At 42.2% G+C, this 20,023-nt stretch overlaps 1 protein-coding gene across 2 annotated transcripts in view; it reads right to left on the reverse strand.

Moving 5' to 3' along the window:
- Positions 1–72: 72 nt before the first annotated feature.
- mecp2 (methyl CpG binding protein 2) overlaps positions 73–20,023 on the reverse strand; it is a 28,127-nt gene continuing 8,176 nt past the window's right edge. The window contains exons 2-7 of one of the 2 annotated variants that reach the window (XR_002057662.2): positions 10,644–10,824; positions 10,307–10,515; positions 9,986–10,179; positions 9,742–9,878; positions 1,442–8,027; positions 73–587 (exon numbers count right to left, since the gene is read on the reverse strand). Coding sequence is in view for 1 of the 2 variants with exons in the window: in XM_005462460.4 (XP_005462517.1) it covers positions 5,550–8,027; positions 9,742–9,878; positions 9,986–10,179; positions 10,307–10,515; positions 10,644–10,824 (3,199 nt within the window). In the remaining variant the exon portion in view is untranslated. Of the gene's footprint in view, positions 8,028–9,741; positions 9,879–9,985; positions 10,180–10,306; positions 10,516–10,643; positions 10,825–20,023 lie in introns of both variants that reach the window. The other variant, XM_005462460.4, reaches the window with a different exon arrangement.

The raw sequence follows: 20,023 nt of genomic DNA on the forward strand, positions 1-20,023 counted from the left end.
GCTCTTCTTCCTCTGACTCTGAGGTGATTGTGTGAAAAAGAGAAGCTCAGGCAGTCAAAGAGACGACACAGATCAGGGGACAACAAACGCTTTTAGTTAGAAAGAAAAATAAGAAAACAGGTAAAAACTAGTTTGTCTACAGCGACAGTGTATTGGAGTTTCCACTGAATTCCAACCAGAATAAAAGCAGAATATTCATCCTCAATATTAGCAACTATGAAGTCACCACACACATCACTACTAATCTAGAAACACAACATGGCTTGGCTGACATGGTGGCTTCTGGCAAGACGCACAATATTATAGGCACTAAACTCTGGAACATGCAATATGGTGGCTGGTTACTGTAGTTTGTGCCGGGTCGAGTCCTGTGGAGTGAGTCCGATTACAGCGGGACGTTTGATTTCTGCAGCAGCGTGAAGCAAACGGGTTCGCTGCTCTGGGCAGACTGGGTGGCGCCACCTACGCAGAGGCTTCGTCACAGCGCGAGGACTTTACAGAGCGAGGCACGTTTATTTTGTCCAGGACGAAGACGTTCAGATTCCCAAAGAGAAATTGGGTATCCTGACAGGATGTTTCAGGATGATCTAAAAAAAGGAAGATATTTTATAATTCTCATGGTTTTAATTACTCTTTTAGTTCACGTAAGTTTGTTTTCTGTCCCCTTCAGCTTGTTCTATTTATACTTTCATGAATAAACTTATTTCTAGAACCAATAAGGACGCACACCATCCTGTTAATGGGTTAACACCTCGATTCCACTTTAAAGGTACTTTTTGTAGTTACCCTTTGCATAATTTAACTCAGGCTTGCACCACCAGGGGGCAGTGTTTTGACAGTGAGTGTGCTCTAAGATGCTTTTCTGTTTAACTTCTTCTAGTCTAGTAAAATTTATGTTGAATTTTTAAATATAACCTGATGAATTCCAAAACAGGGTTAACGGTTCTTTTTGGAGTTACCGTTTAAAAATTTCATGAAACCTTTCATCACCAGGCGGGCAGCGTCTTACAGGTGAGATGCTTTCACAACCATAGTATATTTGTTTACACGTTGACCTTCTAAGCAAGAGATCCTTGGTTTGATTCCAGGAAGAGACACAAATCCCTTTGGGGTTGTGTCAGGAAGGTAAAACAGGCAGAGATAACTGCCGTGAATGAAGGAGTAGCTTATTTATGCGTTTTGACATTCAATTCTTTTTAGTCGCTCCTTTTTTAAAGGATGCTTTGCCCTTTTCTAGGCCACCTGTGTAAAGCAAATGTTTCGATAACTTACGTACTTACAAAAAAAAAAAAAAAAGGCTACATTGCTGCACAATCTTGTGACATTACTCAAAAATACCACCTGGTCCCAGTTCTTCACTTCAGTTGGTATCTCTTCATCAAAGTATAAAAGACTTTGGAAACATTCAAAATTTAACTAAACAGTAATTTTCTTCAAGTACCTTTAAGCAAAGAGTACGGAGGCTTTAAACAAGCAGCAACCTCCAGGGCTAAAAAAAAGAGAAGCAAACATAAGTGAGCAAAAGTTAGCAGCTAAACTTACTGAAAATCAGTGAAGGCAACAACCTGCCAAAAAAAAGCAGTTCTATATTTTTCTTTTCATTCAAGCCTCTCTTATTGCTGTAGTTGTTTTTTAACATAATTTTGTTTCATGTCCTGATTTTAAAGTTTTTGTTGCTTATTTTGCTGCTGTACTTTTCGTATTATATTTTCATGTCACATTCAGAGCTGCACACTTAAAAATGAACTAGCTTTCTTCCTAGTCCCCCTGGCTTTTTTTAGGTTTTGCATTCAGATTGCTTTGTTCTTTCTAATGAGTTGGAATTTTACATCTGTGAGTCTTGATATCAACACGTCCAATACCCAAAGGTCTCAGAATGGATCCAAGCATGTTCATCATTAACCTTGTTTTAAGGCAAGGAGGAGGCTTAAACTTCAGAGTGAAGAGAAAAATGGAAGCATTTGTGCTGCTCCTCAGCTGCTAATGCTAGATCAATATTCAGGTCCCAATCAGATCAAGCGTTTTTCCCAAGTCTGATGTTTTAAATGCCTCCCGTAAACACAGACTGTACAAAAGAAGAGATCATAGTCAGTGCCGGTCTGCAAAGCCTTGGGTTTGGCATTGTGGTGCCAGAAGAGTCCAGATTCGGAAGAAGCTTATGTGCACTTATTTGGCGCCTTTCAACCTTAGCGGGTCTAGAAAACGGCTTACAATCTGCTTGTCATTCACACATTCACATACTCATCTACAAGGTGCTTGCCTGCCATCAAAACCAACTCTGGATTACAGTGTTCTTCCCAGGGATACGAGGCCTGGGATCAATTCACCAACCTTGAACCATGGCAGAGGGTCCAGGAAGGTGGGTGGTAGACTCGTGGCTGGTCAATGATATGGTAGCCACGTGCTAAAGCATTCCCTTCATACTATTTATTTATATGAGAGGGAAAACAATTTACAACATCATGGTATGTTGAGGAAAACTTCAAAGTTGCAACTGAGAGCATAACCTCATCAGGAAAGTGCTTACTGAGGACATAAATCAAGTGAGAAGTAGGGTCACCTTCTCACTGGCCTCTATACATTCGGACTTGGAGTTCTGGCCATTAGTAAGAACACAGTTTTAAGGCACTTTCATAATGGTTCCACTTTTCAGACTGGGCAGCACCGTCCTTCTTTTATGCAGTCTGTGCTTGGAAAACGAGGCGCCTGGTTCAGTTGTGACAGTAGAAAGTAAGGATGGAAAATATGACTTTTTTCTATACTGCTAGGATCCTTCAAAAAGACTCCAGGGTCTAAATTAGGTTCCAGAGAACTTAAAGTCTCTGCTCATGGTGTAGTACTTTCTGAAAGTTAAGAAACTCTGGAGTGAGGCTCAGATTGCTTAACATTTGTGGTTGGCCAACACCTGAGGGAATGCAGCCAATCAGTCTTAGTCATCTGACAGTTATTTATCCGGCATGTAAAAATCTGCACGCTTTCTTTAAGGTGAAACTGTCGGTAACGGTTTGTTTAAACAACACTGATGCCTGGTTCAATGGGGGCATCAGAGTAGTGTTCAAGCAAAGTTATAAATAGAGGAAATAATGTATTTTTTGCTGCCAGAATCTGTGTGCGTGCCAGTAATGCAGGCTTCATCCTGCACAGTGATGGAAAAGGTTGAAAACTTTTTGATACCGTGGTTGTTCTTCTCTTTCACATTGAGTCCCAAACAATCACAGCTCTCCCTCCCTGAGCCTGGTTTCTGCTGGAGGTCTCTTCCTATTAAAATTGAGTTTTTCTTCTTCCACAGCTGCTCATTTGAAGGGATCGTCAAATCGTTGAGGTTCTCTTCGTAACATCTGCTTTACAATATAAAGTGCCTTAAGTGGTGCTACATAAATAAAACGGAACTGAACTGAAACTGAGATGTGAACGCAGCAGAGATGTAACCTTGTCATGACTTTTTTCATAGCTGCTGCCATGTCAGCGGACTAATCTGTCTTATCTTTGCAGAAAACCAGCAGTCTGAAGCAACATTTTACTTCCTTGAAAGAAGTTTATCTGAGCGTAAACCTTGTTCATGTTTACAAATTGTGAGTGTTCATATCATCAGATGTCTCAGTATGATCCTTACTGCAGACTCAATAAACAGCAGCAGAACTCAATGGTTAAATTTCTCCAGAGAAGCTCAGACAGCTCAGCAGCTGTTTGATAAAAACACAGAGTAGCTGCTCTTCAGGGACATTGATAACTCAGAATGAGGTTGTTTTACTACTGTTGGAGAGTTAGAAATATATATTTGTTCAACACTTTTATCAGCAGGCTGACTAGTGTTTGATTTTGCCATCACATCTCCTTATTAGGGCTAAATCAGATCTATCGGAGCTTTCAGTAAAGCTGAGTTTCCCAGTTTTTCCAACATTTCTGTAACCGTTAAGTAGAGTAGCTCTGATGTGACATGCGCCCAGCATTTGGAAACATAGCCGTCTACTGGTAACAAGACTGGCAGCACAAGAGTGTTAGGAAAAGAAATAAAGGAATAAATATAAGTAGAGTACCTCTGGAAATATAAGTTAAATAAATGCAGCTCTTATTTGTACCACATTTTTTCTCTTTGCTTCTGTTTTGCAAATCAAACGACCACAGGTCATCCTGGACCTAACTTCACTAGGTTCAAGTCCCCCTAAGCGCCCTCTGAATCACTCTCAGAAATGGATTTGCAGACTTACAGCTAAGATTTCAGCTCAATGGACAGCTCTGCCCATCCTCGGCACAACTAAACCCACGTGAAGCTGAACCAGACCTCAGTCCAGGTTTTACTACTGTAGACGACAGTAAAACCTGGCAGGGTTGACCTCTGCGTAGGTGCGCTCCGGTTGAAGGCCTGCAGGGTCTCCGAGCGACATGCAGGCGGTTGATTGTACAAACTGGAGAAGTGCAAACTGTTCCAGATATTCAACATGAAGACACAATAAAAATGAGTCATTTCCCACTCTTTCATTAAGACTAAAAACTAAAATAAAGCTACTGTGAAAGTGGGTTTGGTTTGATAATAAAAGTGCTTCCTTTGGAAACAAAAGACTACGGAAAACAGATTCATCCTGGAAGAACAACTTGCTCTGTTGGACATACTTGGAAAAACCAATGAGGAGGCTTTCCTCTGCTAAGAGGAATCAAGAACTCCTCACACCGTTCAGACATTTTAGACGGTATTCAGAATGACTCAAAATCATGGCCGAGTACAAGTCACGAATTGGGTATAAATACTCACAGATTAGATTCACTACTTGTAGGAGGCATTCTGAAAATGGATGGAAAACATTAGTGCCCCCTCTCCGTTTATTGTTAGCTTAATGGAAAATCGGGACGAAAACAAATGATGAGATTTCTGAGAAACCAGTTTAAGGTGCAAACCACCGCCTCATATCATCTCTGAGGCTTTCAGTCGAGGACTAGTTTCAGTAAGGGACTGTCAGTCAACAGGAGGAGTTAAGAGCAGGTTGAAAGTCAGGGACTGTCAGTCAGCAGCACAGCGATGAGTAAGGGACTGTCAGTCAATAATATCAGACTTTAAAGCTGTATAACAGAGACAAAACAATAAACTATCAAAATACTAAATAAAAAAAACAGGTTATATTCCGGAAGCAACGTTTCGTTCAGAGTAATGTGTTGTTAAGCGTTGGTTTTTAGTTCCAAACTACTCCCCCCCCCTTCCCCACGGAGACTAGCGGGACACAACAGCTGCCTTTTGATTATATATACACACACACTTTTTATCGGTTTTTCCTTTTCATTTGTTTTTCCTAGAAAAAAAGACACTATCCATTCTCCACTTGAGGTGTCCCTCATCGACAGGTTGGTTCTCTAATCCAGAACTTTACAGAGTCTCCAGACAGAATCAAACGGAGAACAAGCTGCGACAGTCCTTCCAGCTCTGTGTGACGCTTTCCTTCTATCTGAAAACGGTGTAAAAACCATTACAAGGACATCCCAGTCATACTCCTCTTCTGCCTGGTGCTGATTCAGTCCGTCAGGCTATTGGTAGACGGCAGGTTCATCAGTCCAACCAATCAGCTGACTCTTTCGCTGACAGCAGTCCGTGACTCTACGGTTTCTTCTCGGCTGGGACAGGGAACAGCAGATTGCGGGACGATGTCTCTGAGCTCTCTACCCTCACCTGCTGCCTCTGGCTCCGCCCGGAGCCTAGCCCTACCATCTGCCCCAGGCACGTGACCAGCCCCAGATACTCCAGGAGGTCCAGGAGGCATGGAGCTGGGAGGCCTCGAGGTGCTGTTTGATCCTCTGTCTCCTCCTAAAACCTCTCTGCTTTCTGATGGCATGGCTGGCTCCCCTCTCCCCTCTGTCCTAACCCCTTCCACGCTGACGTCTCGGCTCGGGATCAGGCTCCCTCTGCCAGGCCTTGTGGTGCTCAGGTCTTGTGGCTGTTCGCTCTGGTTTTGCTGAGCAGGGACGAGGTTGGTCCTGGTTAGGCTGGAAGATGGTCGGCTGGATGAGAGGTGCTGCACGTGTGGCCTGGTAAGCTGAGAGTGGGGCTGGGAGCGCGGCTGTGGTTGGATCCGCTGAAAGTGTGGTTGTGCTTGGGACTGGGGTTGGGACTGGGGCGGCCTAGGCTGGGAGAGAGATTGACTGGATTGTGGTCTATATTGAGTCTGGAGTTGATGTTGCGTTTGGGGCCTTGCCTGTGGTTGCACTTGGTGTCTGGGTTGCAGGTGAGGTTGAGGTTGGGCTGAAGTTCTAGACTGGGCTTGTGGCTGCATTTGGGTTTGAGGTCTGGGCTGGGATTGAGGCTGCATTTGGGCTAGGGTCCTGGACTGGGATTGAGGCTGCATTTGACCTTGGTTTCTGGACTGAGGTTGAGGATGAGTTTGGGCTGGGGTCCTAGCGTGGAGTGTCGACGGCATTTGGACTGGGGTCCTGGATTGGGGTGTTGACTGCGTTTGGGCAGGAGTCCTGGACTGTGGTGCTGATTGTGACTGGGCTGGAGTCCTGGACAGGGGTTGGGGTTGCAACTGGACTGGGGTTCTGGATTGGGTTTGAGGCTGCGTTTGGCCCGAGGTTCTGGGCTGGAACTGAGACTGAGGTTGGGCTGGAGGCCTGGATTGGGACTGACTCTGAGCTTGAGTTGGGGTCCTGGCCTGGGATTGAATTTGAGGCTGAAGTGAATGTCGGGGCTGGGGCTGAGATTGCTGTTTGAGCTGGGTTTGGAGTTGAGATGGGTGCCTTGACTGGGTTTGAGGTTGGGGTGCTGTGGGGGATGTGGTTTGTGGATGTGGATGCCTTGTTTGGTGCGGATGGATGTGCAGGATGGGGGGGGACTGAGGAGGATGTGACTGAGGTTGCGTATGCTGACTCTGAAGCTGGGTTCGGTGCTGGGTTGAGGAATGAACAGGTTGTGAGGGAGCTTTCTGGTTGGCAGCCTGAGGCTGACTGTGGGTTTGGGATGTGGGCTGTTGGGGCCGTGGTTGTGTCAGGCTGTGTCGGGTAGGAGAGGACTGGGGTGCTGGGTAACGACTCTGGGCTTGGGACTCATGGGGAAACTGGGGCTGGTAGCGTGGTTGCAGGGTAGGATGTCGAGTTTCGGGCAGGGACTGTGGTGCAGACTTGGACTGCGGTCTGGGAAGAGCTTGCTGGGTGTGCTGCGACTGTTGGGAGGTGAGCTGAGCCACAGTCTGAGGCTCAACATCAGGCTTGGACTGGCTAGAGGGTGCTGGGTGTCCAGAGGGTGGAGGAGGAGGAGGAGGAGGAGGAGGAGAAGGTTCATCCAATGTTGAGACAGTGGACTGTTGGTGGCGATGCTGATGATGGTGGTGGTGGTGATGGTGGTGCTTGTGAGGTGTTCGCTCCTTCCTTTTGTGGCTTTTTGACAGACTAGTGCTACTGCTGCTACTGCTACCCCTTCCACCCAATCCCCCCTCTCCTCCCTTATCGCTTACATCTTCACCTACTTCTTCCCCTTTGGTTACACCATCACCTGTTGCCTCTCCTGATTTGTCCTTGTGCTTCCGCCCTTTATGTGTCTTGTGTCCATGTGGTTGGCTGTCATCTGAAGCAGAAGGCTGCTTCTGTGATTGTGACTGGCTCTGCTCAGAGGGGGTGGGCTCAGGCTCTGAGCTTGGACCTCCTGCCATTGTACTGCTCTCCTCCTCGGCCGCTGTTGACTTTCCAGTCTCTGTTGTTGTAGCCATTGGAGTCTGCACACTCTCCCTTTCCTCCACTGTCTCTCTCGTTTTACGTTTTTTGATTGGCAGAGCTGTTTCCTGGACAACAGGTTTGGTGGAAGACTCCTTAGCTGCTCTCCGTTTGGCCTCAGCAGCCAAGATGGCAGCTGCAGCGTAGCTTCCTGCTGCTGAGCTACCAGAGGCTGATGCAGCGGAGGTGGATGCTGTGGCGACTGATGCTGCTGTGGAGGCTGACGCTGGTTTCCTGCCCCGTTTCTTGGGGGCAGTTTGTGGTGGAGGCGGAAGTTCTTGTTCTGATTTCCTCTTTCTGCCAGGGCGGGACTTGGTCACCAAGGCAGGAGACACCACCTGCAGGGGAATTGCCACATCAACAGGGAAAGCTTGCATTAGCATTGTTGGTGGAATTATAAAAACATATTTAAGATTTTAAAGCACTGACTAGACTGCTTCCTGGATGCCTCCTAGGTGAGTTGTTTTGGAAATATCCAAATAGTAGGGACTCCAGGGTAGACAATAAACATGCTGGAGAGATCATGTCACTCAGCTAGCTTTGGAACACCTTGGTGTCCCCCCTTGAAGAGCTGGCTGAGGAGAGAGAGATCTAGGCATATCTGTTTAGACTGCTTCCACCAAGATCCAGATCCAAATAAGCAGCAGATAATAGATGGATGAAAATATTAACTGTACTTCCTGCAACCACATACTACAGTCCATCTACTTTTACTCATCATTTACCTCTGTTTGTCAGGATCTTCTCCAGGTAGAGCCCTAACGAACCATGAAAATCAACACTAGTGCACAGTCAAGTCCTCAGTATCCACTCTCAAGACATTCTTGGCAGGACTACTGCCAGTCAAGATAAGTTGTTAATTTTAAACTCCTAATGAAAGTCTTTTCTACCTTCCAGATGATTTGTGGATCTCTTGTGTTGATCAATTGCTTAAGACCTTATTTTAGTGTATGTTAGCTGTTTTGCCCATCTTCAGGACACAACTCTACGAAGGTAAACAAAGTCTTCCATGAATTCCCTTCCCATTCTTTTTATTGGGATATTCAGAAAGTCTTTGTAAAGATGGAACTGGAGACACACACAGGATCCTTAGCCATGTCTCTAACTAGCTACAAATGAGGATTTACAATCTGTCATTTCCTGTAACATGATTTAACAGTCTCTAAATAGTTATTTGCCGGCTAAAGTTAATCAAGGTAAAACCTTGGATTGCCTGTCACACAAAAAAAGAAAAAAAAATACTGGCTGCCACCAGCACTACCCCTCAGATTCCAAGTAGATACACCTATGGTCTCAATTTGAAAATCCTAGATTACTTCCTTCTTGAATTATTGAACTCACAAGATTTTAAGAAAACTTGACCTTGACTTTGAGGTCAAGATCACTGAGAGTCAAACTTGTCCGAGGTACATACAGCTATGGTATCAATTTCAAAATCCTATGTTGCCTTGTTCTCGAGTTATCGCACTCACAAACTTGGGTGTCCATGCCGCCCACCCGCCCAGCAAAATAACGGCAGTAGCCCATCAGCCTTTCACGGCTGAGGGGTAAAAATTACAGGACGCCTCCAACTATCCTTGAAGGTAGTGAGCCAGAATGGCAGGACAGCATGACCCGGTGTTACTGGTTGGGAGTTGGGTCTTCAGTCTTTCCTGTCTTGCCTGATATAGGATGCTCTTTACATTACACCTGTAAGTCAAAGGGGGACCAGTTTTCCTTTGGAGGGACTCTCAAGAGCTTTCTTTGAAAGTCACTGGAAAACACAAGTCAATCAACCTCAACAAAGTGGTGATTCATGGATGACATTATGGTATAGAGGTGTGATCATTTTAATCAAAATATCTTTAAATGATTATGTTTATACATGTGGACATCAGTTTTGGAGAGATGCATATTTTCTCCTTGAAGCATATTTCTGTTAGCTTTCCTGGCCAGAAGAAATGAGCAAAGTTGCTTAGGAAATGCATGTTTGAGTTGTTCAGCTTACTGCGACAATCTCAACACTGTGCTTCTCAAAAATGTACAAATGACTAAACAACAGAGCAACAATACCTTTGTGGTGGTGGTCGTAGTGCCAGTGGAGGTCTCTGCTTTGCCGAAGGGCATCTTGACCAGCAGTTTGCCCGGAGTTTTCTCAACCACACGTTTCATTGCCACTCCTTCTGTAGCCTGCCTCATCTTCCCACTGCCTACACAAACACAAAGAGATACACAATTACAGAAAAAAGAAATACTCAAAAAGAAATACTCAGGAACAGCTGTCCAGTATAACTTCTAGAATCACATCTTTTAGTACCTTTGGGCCTCCCACGACCACGCCCTGATGGTTTCACCACCTTTGGTTTCTTGGGTGGGCGCTTCTCACGGCGGGAGGGGCTCCCACGCCCAGTAACAGTAAAGTCAAAATCATTAGGGTCGGTTGTTGTGTCACCGACCTTTTGGAAGTAGGCAATAAGCTCCACCTTGGAACGAAACGCTTTTCCCTCCGAGCTAAACAGCAAAAAAAAAAAAAAAAGCAAAAAAAAAAAAAAGCATCATAAACGTTCATTTGGGGGTTTTACTCCTCTACATCCTGGAAAACGAGCACACTGTCAGGGTGGCTCAGGGCATGGCTTACTTGATTAGGTAGACATCAAACTTCCCAGCAGAGCGTCCAGACTTTCTCTGTTTCAGTTTGCGGGTCCAGCCTTCGGGGAGAGATGGGTCATCATACAGCGGCCCTCGGTCCCGAATGATGGAGCGCCGCTGCCTGGAAGATCCGGCAGACTCGCTACCACCTGCAGACTCTGATCCTGGCTCTGAGGGACCGGCCACTGGCTCTGACATCTGCAAGGAAAAGGTGAGCAAAAACTTGTCCTTCATCCTGAGCAAGATGTGACATGCTGTTCAGCAGGTGATGAAATTTGTCCCTCCGTGATTCCACCGTTTCTACTAACTTCTACTTCAGTCTTTACCTGGGTCTGTTGCTCCAACCCTGTCTGTGGCTGCTGTGCTGTTGAGGTTGAAGCTGAGGTCTCCGTCCCCCGCTCAGCATGACGACGTTCCCTGCGGGGTTTCTTGGTCTTGGACCTGTCTTTTTCCTTCCTTGGAGGCTGGGGTTCAATAGGTCCTTCATCACCTTCTTGCCCCTCCTCCCTGCACAAAAAAGAGAGAAAATCATGCTGTTGACATTATGACCACAACCTATTAACTGCAAGAATTCAAATAACTTCATAAATATAAAGTTAATCCACATAGAATACTTTCAGATCAGTGTTTGACTGAATCAGTAAGATCACGTTAAGCTTCCTTTAGCTTCACTCCCATCAAATGTTTGCAGAACATTTAACTCCAAAAATCCTTCAGACCTGATATCTGAGTTTGAACCATGTAAAAGCTGCATGTAGGCAAATTACGTGCCATTTTTCTAACCGCCAATACAAAGCTCTGACAAACTTCATAAAATTTAAAGCAGGACCTTCTTAAAGTGGATCACTGTCAGTGATTCCCACTGTATTACGTCCTTTACATAAATGGTTAACAAGACCTGACCCTGGACCCTTAATAAGATGTTTTCCACTGCAGCAATTTTGGCTGAGCAAAAAGTAGTTTAATAAGAAGTGTTATTTTTAGTGAAAGGGAAACACTAAATTCCAGCATAAGAAACTAAACCTAATTCTGGAACTGTTTGCCACATCCGTGGAGGACAGCTTGTTGTGACCGATTTAGGAATGAATTCTGATTAATTCCAGCAAATTATGTATGTTGGGACATCTGTCCACAGACTCAAGAAAATGGGTCACGATACAACACGACACCCTAAAACACACAAATCATTCTACCTAATAATGTTCAATGAAGACTAAAGATAATGGTTTAACAATGTCCAACATAAATGTTGTAAGAAGGCCTGTAGCGGGGAAACCAAGCAGCAATCACTGAAGCTAAAAATTAAGTGCCAAAACCTGCAGTTCCTCTAATGGCCACTTGAGGCTGATCTTCATACATTCTAATTTTAAAAAGCTTTGGCTTCAATGGATGTCTTTAACAGCAGCACCCGCTAATCCAAATATTGTCACTACTGGCCTAAAAAATTTGCTATACACACACTGTAGCTGCCAAAATGCTTACCAGTAACACCGGGTCATAAATAAACACTGACCTAATACTGACATGGAATGACTTTTTTTTTTCTTTTAATGCCTTTAAATGAAGAACCCAAAACCAATGAGTAACAAAGTGGCTACGCCCATCTTTTATATATGGTTTGTGAAATTTTACTTATATAGTACCTTGCCTGACCCTTTACTCCTAGTTCTGATTATGTAGTATTTCTTCTCAGTGTTGCACTTTGTAGACGTCCCTGTGCAGCACTTATCTCGCAGACAGCTACAAATGCTCTCTAATGCTTTTATTTGGCTACCGGTGATTTGGTCTTGTATTTGCTAAAGCTAAAGCTGGCGAGACGCTGTGGCTCCCCCTCCATAATCCTGGTCCTGCCAGAGTATCTTTGTCTGTTTGCTAAATCTGACTGGTGTTTGTAGATTACAAAAGCTAACATGCGATTGCCTAAATGTTAATATAGAGTCCAAAATCGGTGACACATGTCATGGTGGCTACTTCCATCAATCACTGAAAAGGAAAAAGTGGGCACCCAACGTTATACATTATAACATTTTTATTACTTTTAAGACTGTATTTATGCAGAATAAAGCAAATTCCAAAGGATTTACAAACTTTTTTCTGTATGTAGTGAATGTTGGGATATTACACTATAAACCATGCATGTGATTGATTGGATCAATATCAGATTTTGGATAACCTTTCCAGAAATAAAGCCAATGTTAACAGTGGAGCTAAATGGGGTACAGACCTGTTTTTTTGGTGATGGACGGCCTGTAAGACTCCCTGCCTTTGTGTGTGGACCTCATAGTGAGGTTATCAGCTCAAGGAGCCTAGTGTCTTATCCGGTCTTTAAGTCTGACGTCATTAGCCATGTCTGGGCCCAAACTACACTGCAGGTCCCAAAGTCAAACAATCACTGCGGCATCACTGAGAGTTGAAAAAGTGTCTAAATATGTTCATCTGTAATAAAATGATGAGTGTGGCTGCTCTACCAGGTGTAACAATTACATTTAACATCCAGGCATCCATGAAAAAAAAAATATGAAATTTAACGGAGTTAGAAGTTAGCAGGGAGTTAGCTCGCTAGTTTCCATCTAAATATAATATAGCATGTTCTGACTGAGGGATTTCTGAAACAAATTAAGACGTACAGCTCTGCTATCACTTCCGACATAAATGAAGACAGGAAAGTAAACAGCAGTGACTGTTTTGTAGAGTTACTGAAGTTGGGCTAGCTGGTATATAATGATGTGCTACGTGATCGCTAGCAACACAGCTATGTTAGCATAATATAAACAGTAAAGATGGAGGATGAACACTAACTTTTTCCCACTCGATAAAAGTTAACGTGAGGGTTCCCGATGGTTAGGGACAAATGCAATCTCATGGCAGGATGCTGTAAAACGACCAAACTTCAGTCAGGAGAACAACTGAGATAATCCATCCACAATACGAGGTTAGTTATTAATACACTGCTGCATGGGCTGGGCTGTAGTTACATCGTAAGATTTTAAAAACTGAGCTTTAAAATGAATAAGGGTAATAAAAACCAAGAGAGGCCGACAGTGATCACTGACTGTTTTTAGGGGTTTGTAGATTAAATAGAACAAAATGCAAAGCATTAAAACATGTTAAAAACACAAAAGCCTTATTAAACGCAGAGTAGTTTGGGCCTAGAAGCAGGATTCATCACGTCATCACTTAAAGACCGGATTGTGAAGCAACTGCAGGAAGTGCTGAGTTACAGTGACTGACTACCCCTGAACGCACCAACAGGAAGTCTTCAACTCACGCTATGGTTCGTCTTTAAGTAATTGTAGGTCACTGTGGTGTTTTTTACCCACTGCAGTAGCTTTGTAACAAAAAGAGATACACATCTAATGTTAGATTAGATAAACATGAGCGGTGCATCTCGCCCTGATGCTGCTTGAACTTAACAAGTGACGATGCAGTTTGTGCCTTTTGCTCAGCTGAATACAACTACTTTATCTAAGAAAGCTTTGGATCAGCTGCAGCACACATTTTCAGTGCAGATTAATCAGTTTTCACTTCCCTCAGTACACCAAATTAGTTGTTAAAGTTATATAAAACTGTGATGGTTTTTGTCTTGCTTTGACCGACCATCTTTATTTGGTGCAAAACGAAGTTGGATTTCCTGTTTTTCTAACGGGGAGCAGAGGCTGTTTCTCATCATAAGTCTGACAGCTGGAACAAGATTAACCTTACTAAATAAACTCTGACAGAAACCAGAAGAGACCAAAATCAGAGTCACTGGTGGAACTGACAGCAGAGGACAGATAGCTCTCTTCTGATTAAAAGACTAATCAGAATTCCTCATTAATATTTATGTATTGATTGATTATTTCAGCAGCATGAGGGCTGAAGACGAACCGGACTGGTGTTTACTTCACATTTCCAGTTAAATGTCACATTGAGACTGAAAATGTCAGACCCAACAAAATGCCTGTTTTCTTAAACTTTAAATCAGTCATTTAAAAACTTCAGTTCATAAAATTAATAAACATTACTTCTGAATGCATGAAAACAAAAGCTCTGAGGTGGTTTTGAGACATCCGAAATCTGTAATAGCCAAGTCGTGTCTGATATTGGCTGCATTCACGAGCACTTCCTCTTTTTCACATTCTCCTTCTCTTCTGCTTTAACCTGACAGATGTGTACAGATGGGTGCAAATGTTCTGTTTCTGAATGTTAATTGCTGGAATGAGATAAATCTGTGTAACACCACCTACTTTGTCTTTGCTGGCTATAAAATAAAACCTGCACGTTAATATATATAAAAACAGATTTATATATAAATAAAGATATTAAAGTATCTGTGTGTTGTGTTTGGGTGCAAGGAGAAACATTAGACATTCAGATTTCAATCACATTTATGTAAAAGCTTATCTGATCCATTATCTGCAGCACAGCCAAACTTATAGTTTACAAAGTCTATACATTCATGTATTAACTTATGAGGAGATGGATGTAAAATATATGTACCGTATTTTCTGCACTATAAGGCGCACTTAAAATCCTTTAATTTTCTTAAAAATCGACAGTGCACCTGATAATCCGGTGTGCCTTGTGTATGAATTCTGGTTGTGCTTACTGACCTCGAATAGATTTTATGTGGTACACGGCGCTCAAAAATCTGTCAAAAAATGTTTTAGTACGACTTTGGTAAGTTACGAAGCCGCACCACTCGATGGATTGGCGAAGCATTACGGCTACCGCAGTCAGGAGACTCGCGGAGTAATCTGGGTCCAAAACTCCGTCTGCTTTAGGTCCCAAAGTTAAACGAACACTGCAGCATCACTGAGAATTAAAAACTGTCTAAATTCTTTCATCTTTAATAAAATGATCAGCGTTGCTGCTTTACCAGGTGTAACAATTAAGTTTAACATCCAGGCATCCATGAAAACAGAATTTATTAAATTTAACGGAGTTAGAAGTTAGCAGGGAGTTAGCTCGCTAGTTTCCAGCTAAACATGATATAGCATGTTCTGACGTAACATGCTATATATGTGTATATATGCTATATGTTAAGACGTACAGCTCTGCTATCACTTCCGACATAAATGAAGACAGAAAACTAAACAGCAGTGACGTTACTGAAGTTGGGCTAGCTGGTATATAATGATGTCCTAAGTGATCGCTAGCGACACAGCTATGTTAGCATAATATAAACAGTGAAGCTGGAGGACGAAAACTAACTTTTTCTCACTCGATAAAAGTTAACGTGAGGGTTCCCGATGGTTAGGAACAAATGCAATCGCATGGCAACATGCTGTAAACGGATCAAACTTAAGTCAGGAGAACAACTGAGATAAATCCATCCACAATACCAGGTTACTGCAACAACATGGGAATAGAGCAGCTGTGAGAGAATTCAACATTAATGAATCAATGGTATGGAAATGGAGGAAGCAAGAAGAATGAGTTGAGTCAAGGTTGACTTATCTGACCGTTTTGTTTCACTTAATGCGCCTTATAATCCGGTGCGCCTTATATATGAAAACAGACCCGTTCATCCACAGTGCGCCTTATGGTCCGAAAAAATATGGTAAAGATTTGCTGGAGAAAGGAACCAAGCACAGGAAGCACAGGTAGGCAAACAACAGAACGCCATCCAAAAAGGCCAAGCCAAGAAAATCCAAAAATACTGAAAGTCAAGTGAGTAAAAGTCCAACAAGAATCCACAAAGAGGAGCATGAGGAAGAACAGACGATCTGACAAAGGGGAGGTCAACCTCAGTGATGACACACTGAGGGGTAAAACAGGAAGTAACAACATGAGCACTCAAAGAGCGCAACTCTATTAAAAGGGTGTTGTACAGCTCTTTCTATGCCCTTTCATATGGTATATTACTCGATATGGTTTCTTTAATTTTTTTTCCAAGGTAAACTTTGACCTGGGTCAGATACTTAGCCAAGGTACTAGGTACTCATGTTCCCCAATGCCTAGTATACTGTTGTGAAGTTTCAAGACAATCCATAAAAAAATTGAGGGTAAAATAAAGTTTTTACCCAGGCCTTGACCCAACGTACACCAAAATTAAGTCAGCTCGAGCTGTTATTTATATCTACTACCACACAAAATTTGAAAATGATATCTTGAAAACTGGATGCTAGACTGCTAACAGACAAACAGACAGACAAATGGAACCTATTGCACAGTCCCTCCCTTCAGGGGAAGAAACATCAACAACAGAAACATGAACACTAAAGACAAACAGCAACAGTGTGTCCCTGGTCAAAAACCGTAGGTTGAACGGTTGTGATAGTCACAACACTGCAATAAAGAAGTTAAAGGCCTGTGTCTATTTTTAACACTACACTTGACTGACAACTAATTTGCTTACTAAAGCCACACAGTGACCTCTCAGTATTACCAACACCTGTTATTTTTTTCATGTAAACAACTTTACATTAAAGGTTGTCAAGCCGTCATGTGAAAATTCTGTCTCAGTTGCTGCATGGTGAACTTAACATGTGCAGGCTATCACAATGTCAGCATTTTAAAATCGGTTACTGCGTAAGTAGCTAACAGTCACCTCTGTAAGATAAGAGCAAGAGGTCAAAAGTTTGATATTTTTATTTGATATAAGGATATAAAATGCACAGTGTTTATAATAGCAACTTTTCTTTTTTAGAAAGTCTAGAGAGGTTGAAAAACCACTTTGGTGAAACTTTTGTTTTGGTACAGCTTCAGTGCTCAAATGCTTAGTTCTATCTCAAAGCAACACAAACTGTAATAATCGAGATTCAACAACCATGGACATAAATCAGTACATATTAGACCACACAAATCAATAGTAGTCAAAAGTATTTCACAAACTGTTACGAGACTGTGTTAAAGTATTTGCTGGGTAATAACAGAAGGTGGGGGAGGTACAGGAAGAAAATAACAACAGAAGAAAACTATAAATGAATGGATACCACGAAGACCATGATGAGACAAGAGTAATCTTAAAACTAATCTTTTTTGATCTTCCTGTCATTCTACCACTTCCTGTCCTCTGCTTCTTCCTCTGTCTCGCCAACCACCTGCATGTCTTCTTTCACATCAATAACCCTCCTGTTTGGCCTTCCTCATCTCCTCATTTGCCTCATAGCTCCTCCACAGTATCCAACTCCCGATAATTCTCAATCACACTTTTCTAATTATACAATAAAAGTGTACCTTAAGTGATTAACAACAACAAAGAACCTATAAGCACCATCAGAACTTTAATATTTCACATCCTAATGTGTTGAAGAGTTTCTCAAAAGCTCAGTTCAGACGTGACAGACAAGTCTGAGCAGCTGACTGATTAGTCTGATCTTCATGGGGCTTTAGGCTGCGATGTAAACACAAAAAACAAAAAGTGCTTTTGGACCAAGTAGGTCTCTAGGTCCCTTTGGGCAATCTGGGAATCCATCTGCTAGTCTGCTGACTTAACCCCTAAAGGCCAATCGTTTAGGTCCCCCAGTTTAGCTGGAGGATATCCGGGCCAAGATGTCCTCTTCCATCCAACGGTCATTGTTCACAAAGTCAGAAACATAAAAAACTAAATAAAAATTATCTAATAAAAAGTTAAACCATCATCAGAACATTTTTAAAAATGGTTTTAAAATTTGTCATTTTCTCTCTACACAAACTGTTTACCCTACATGCCATGAAAACCTGTTCTAACCTGTGATTGGTGAATAGCGATCACACTACAAAAAGGTTTTAAAAATCTGATCCCCTCATTCTCCTTAAAGACCATTTTAAATTTATTTATTTGATGTTGAGTCTTTTAAATTTAGTCTTGCATATTTTTTGCAGTGTTTATTATGTCATGTCACTGAACTGCACTAGCCTGCATCTAAGATTACCCCTACTAAATTTATATATGTTGCCTTTTCTTAAAGATTCACATTTTACTTTAATTACTTTATATAAACATGAATATGTCTTTATATGAACTGTATGCTGAAAACTCTCAAATGTCTTGTTTCTATCCAAACTGTGAAAAACTCTGTGATCCTTACAATTAAAATGAATATCATCATTATTATTCTCAATAAGGCTGTGGTATTTTTGATAGAAGCTGGAATGAATGTTGGTTAACCTCACTCACATACTGATGAATGAGTCAGCCTGTAGTGAACATAAGTAGACAGATATCAGCTGAACAACAAAAGGTAGAAATGCTTGCAACGATAATTCTGATGTACGTCTGAGAGGTTTCTTTTTTCCTTTTAACATTAATAAACATATAAAATTGGCCAGATGCTTTGAGTTTACTTTACTGTTAAATATGAACTGACATCAACCAAAGAGTTCTAAATTTGGTTTATATTTCCATTGTAACTTCGGTCTAACGCTTAATTGAAGAAAATAATAATTAAAAAGTATTTTCGAGTCTGATCAAGTAGTTGCTGGATGATGGGACTATTGAGAATGTGACGCATGGAAGCCCTGACTGACTAGGAGGAGGTTAACAAGGCAGACAAGGTTAAAAACATATCATTTTCTTACGTAGAGTAAACCACCAGTGCAGACAGGCCACTGCCTAGTGAAAAAGCATGGGAAAAGCTACCCATCATAGGACTTCAGCTAGACCGAGGATGTTCCTCCAGCAGTCAGTTGGTGGGAATAGTTTGTTAATGCTGACATGATGCCAACACTTCAGAACAACACTATATCTGGACCAGAGGCAACCAGGCTGTTTGAAAGGCAATGGAGGCAAGGTGTATGGAGGTATGTGGAAATGGAGTGTCAACATGTCACATGACACCATGCTGAGTCCACATAATGCAAATAGGCTGAAATAACAAGAGTCAAAAAAAGAACCGGCTGGATGCCATATGGCAAAAGCGAAGGCTGACATGAAGTAAAAGCTGACCAGACACTGGAATGCAAGTCATCACATACAGTGTGGTTTTATTGAGCATTTAGGCTAAATAAAGTCTGGTTTTCAATATCATTCCATTACTCTAGATTACGTTCTATTTTATTGCTAGAATTTAGAGTTGTTTTATACAGCCAGTGTTTTACCTTTTTTTCCGAACAACTAAAATCATCCCTTGTCCAACAGTGCGCAGATTAAAAAAAGGTAGTATTTCTTCCAAGAATCTAAAGAAATATTACACAGCTCCTACTTACTGACTTTTCAACAGGCATACGAAACCAGAATCAGCCAGCTCCAAGGACATTCAGAGTAGGGGTGGGCGATGTATCGAATATACTCGGCGTATCACGAGTTTTTCCACGTACAACAGCTAAAATGGCTTTATCGTAAACATCGAGTATAAATTGCCACAGAAATATTAAACTGTCTGCCCGTAATTCAGAGGTTTTTTCTCCCATACGCTGCAAATGCACCATTAGTCCTCCCCTCCCAACCAGAAAGTTTGCTACCCACACTGCACTGAGCATGCATGTTTATATACTACCAGATAGGGAAAAATATGGCAACAGCGGGAGTTTCAAATGAGCAAGGGAACAAGATGTGCTGTCGTTTGGATTTCACAAGGAGAGTGTTGAACAAAATGCGTTAATTTGCAAAACATGCCCTAAAATTATTGCCGCAAAAGATAGCAGCACCACGAATTTATTTATTGAAAAGTCATCCACTGCAAAATGAAAGACGTTTTAAACTCCGAATGTCAACATCCCCCCACACGCCAAAGAAAACCTTAAATAAACCAGCTGTGATACCTGTTCTTGGTCAGTCATTTCTATGGTCACTATCTAGACT

The sequence above is a fragment of the Oreochromis niloticus genome, linkage group LG20 (assembly GCF_001858045.2).
Source record: "Oreochromis niloticus isolate F11D_XX linkage group LG20, O_niloticus_UMD_NMBU, whole genome shotgun sequence".
NCBI classification, from domain to species: Eukaryota; Metazoa; Chordata; class Actinopteri; order Cichliformes; family Cichlidae; genus Oreochromis; species Oreochromis niloticus.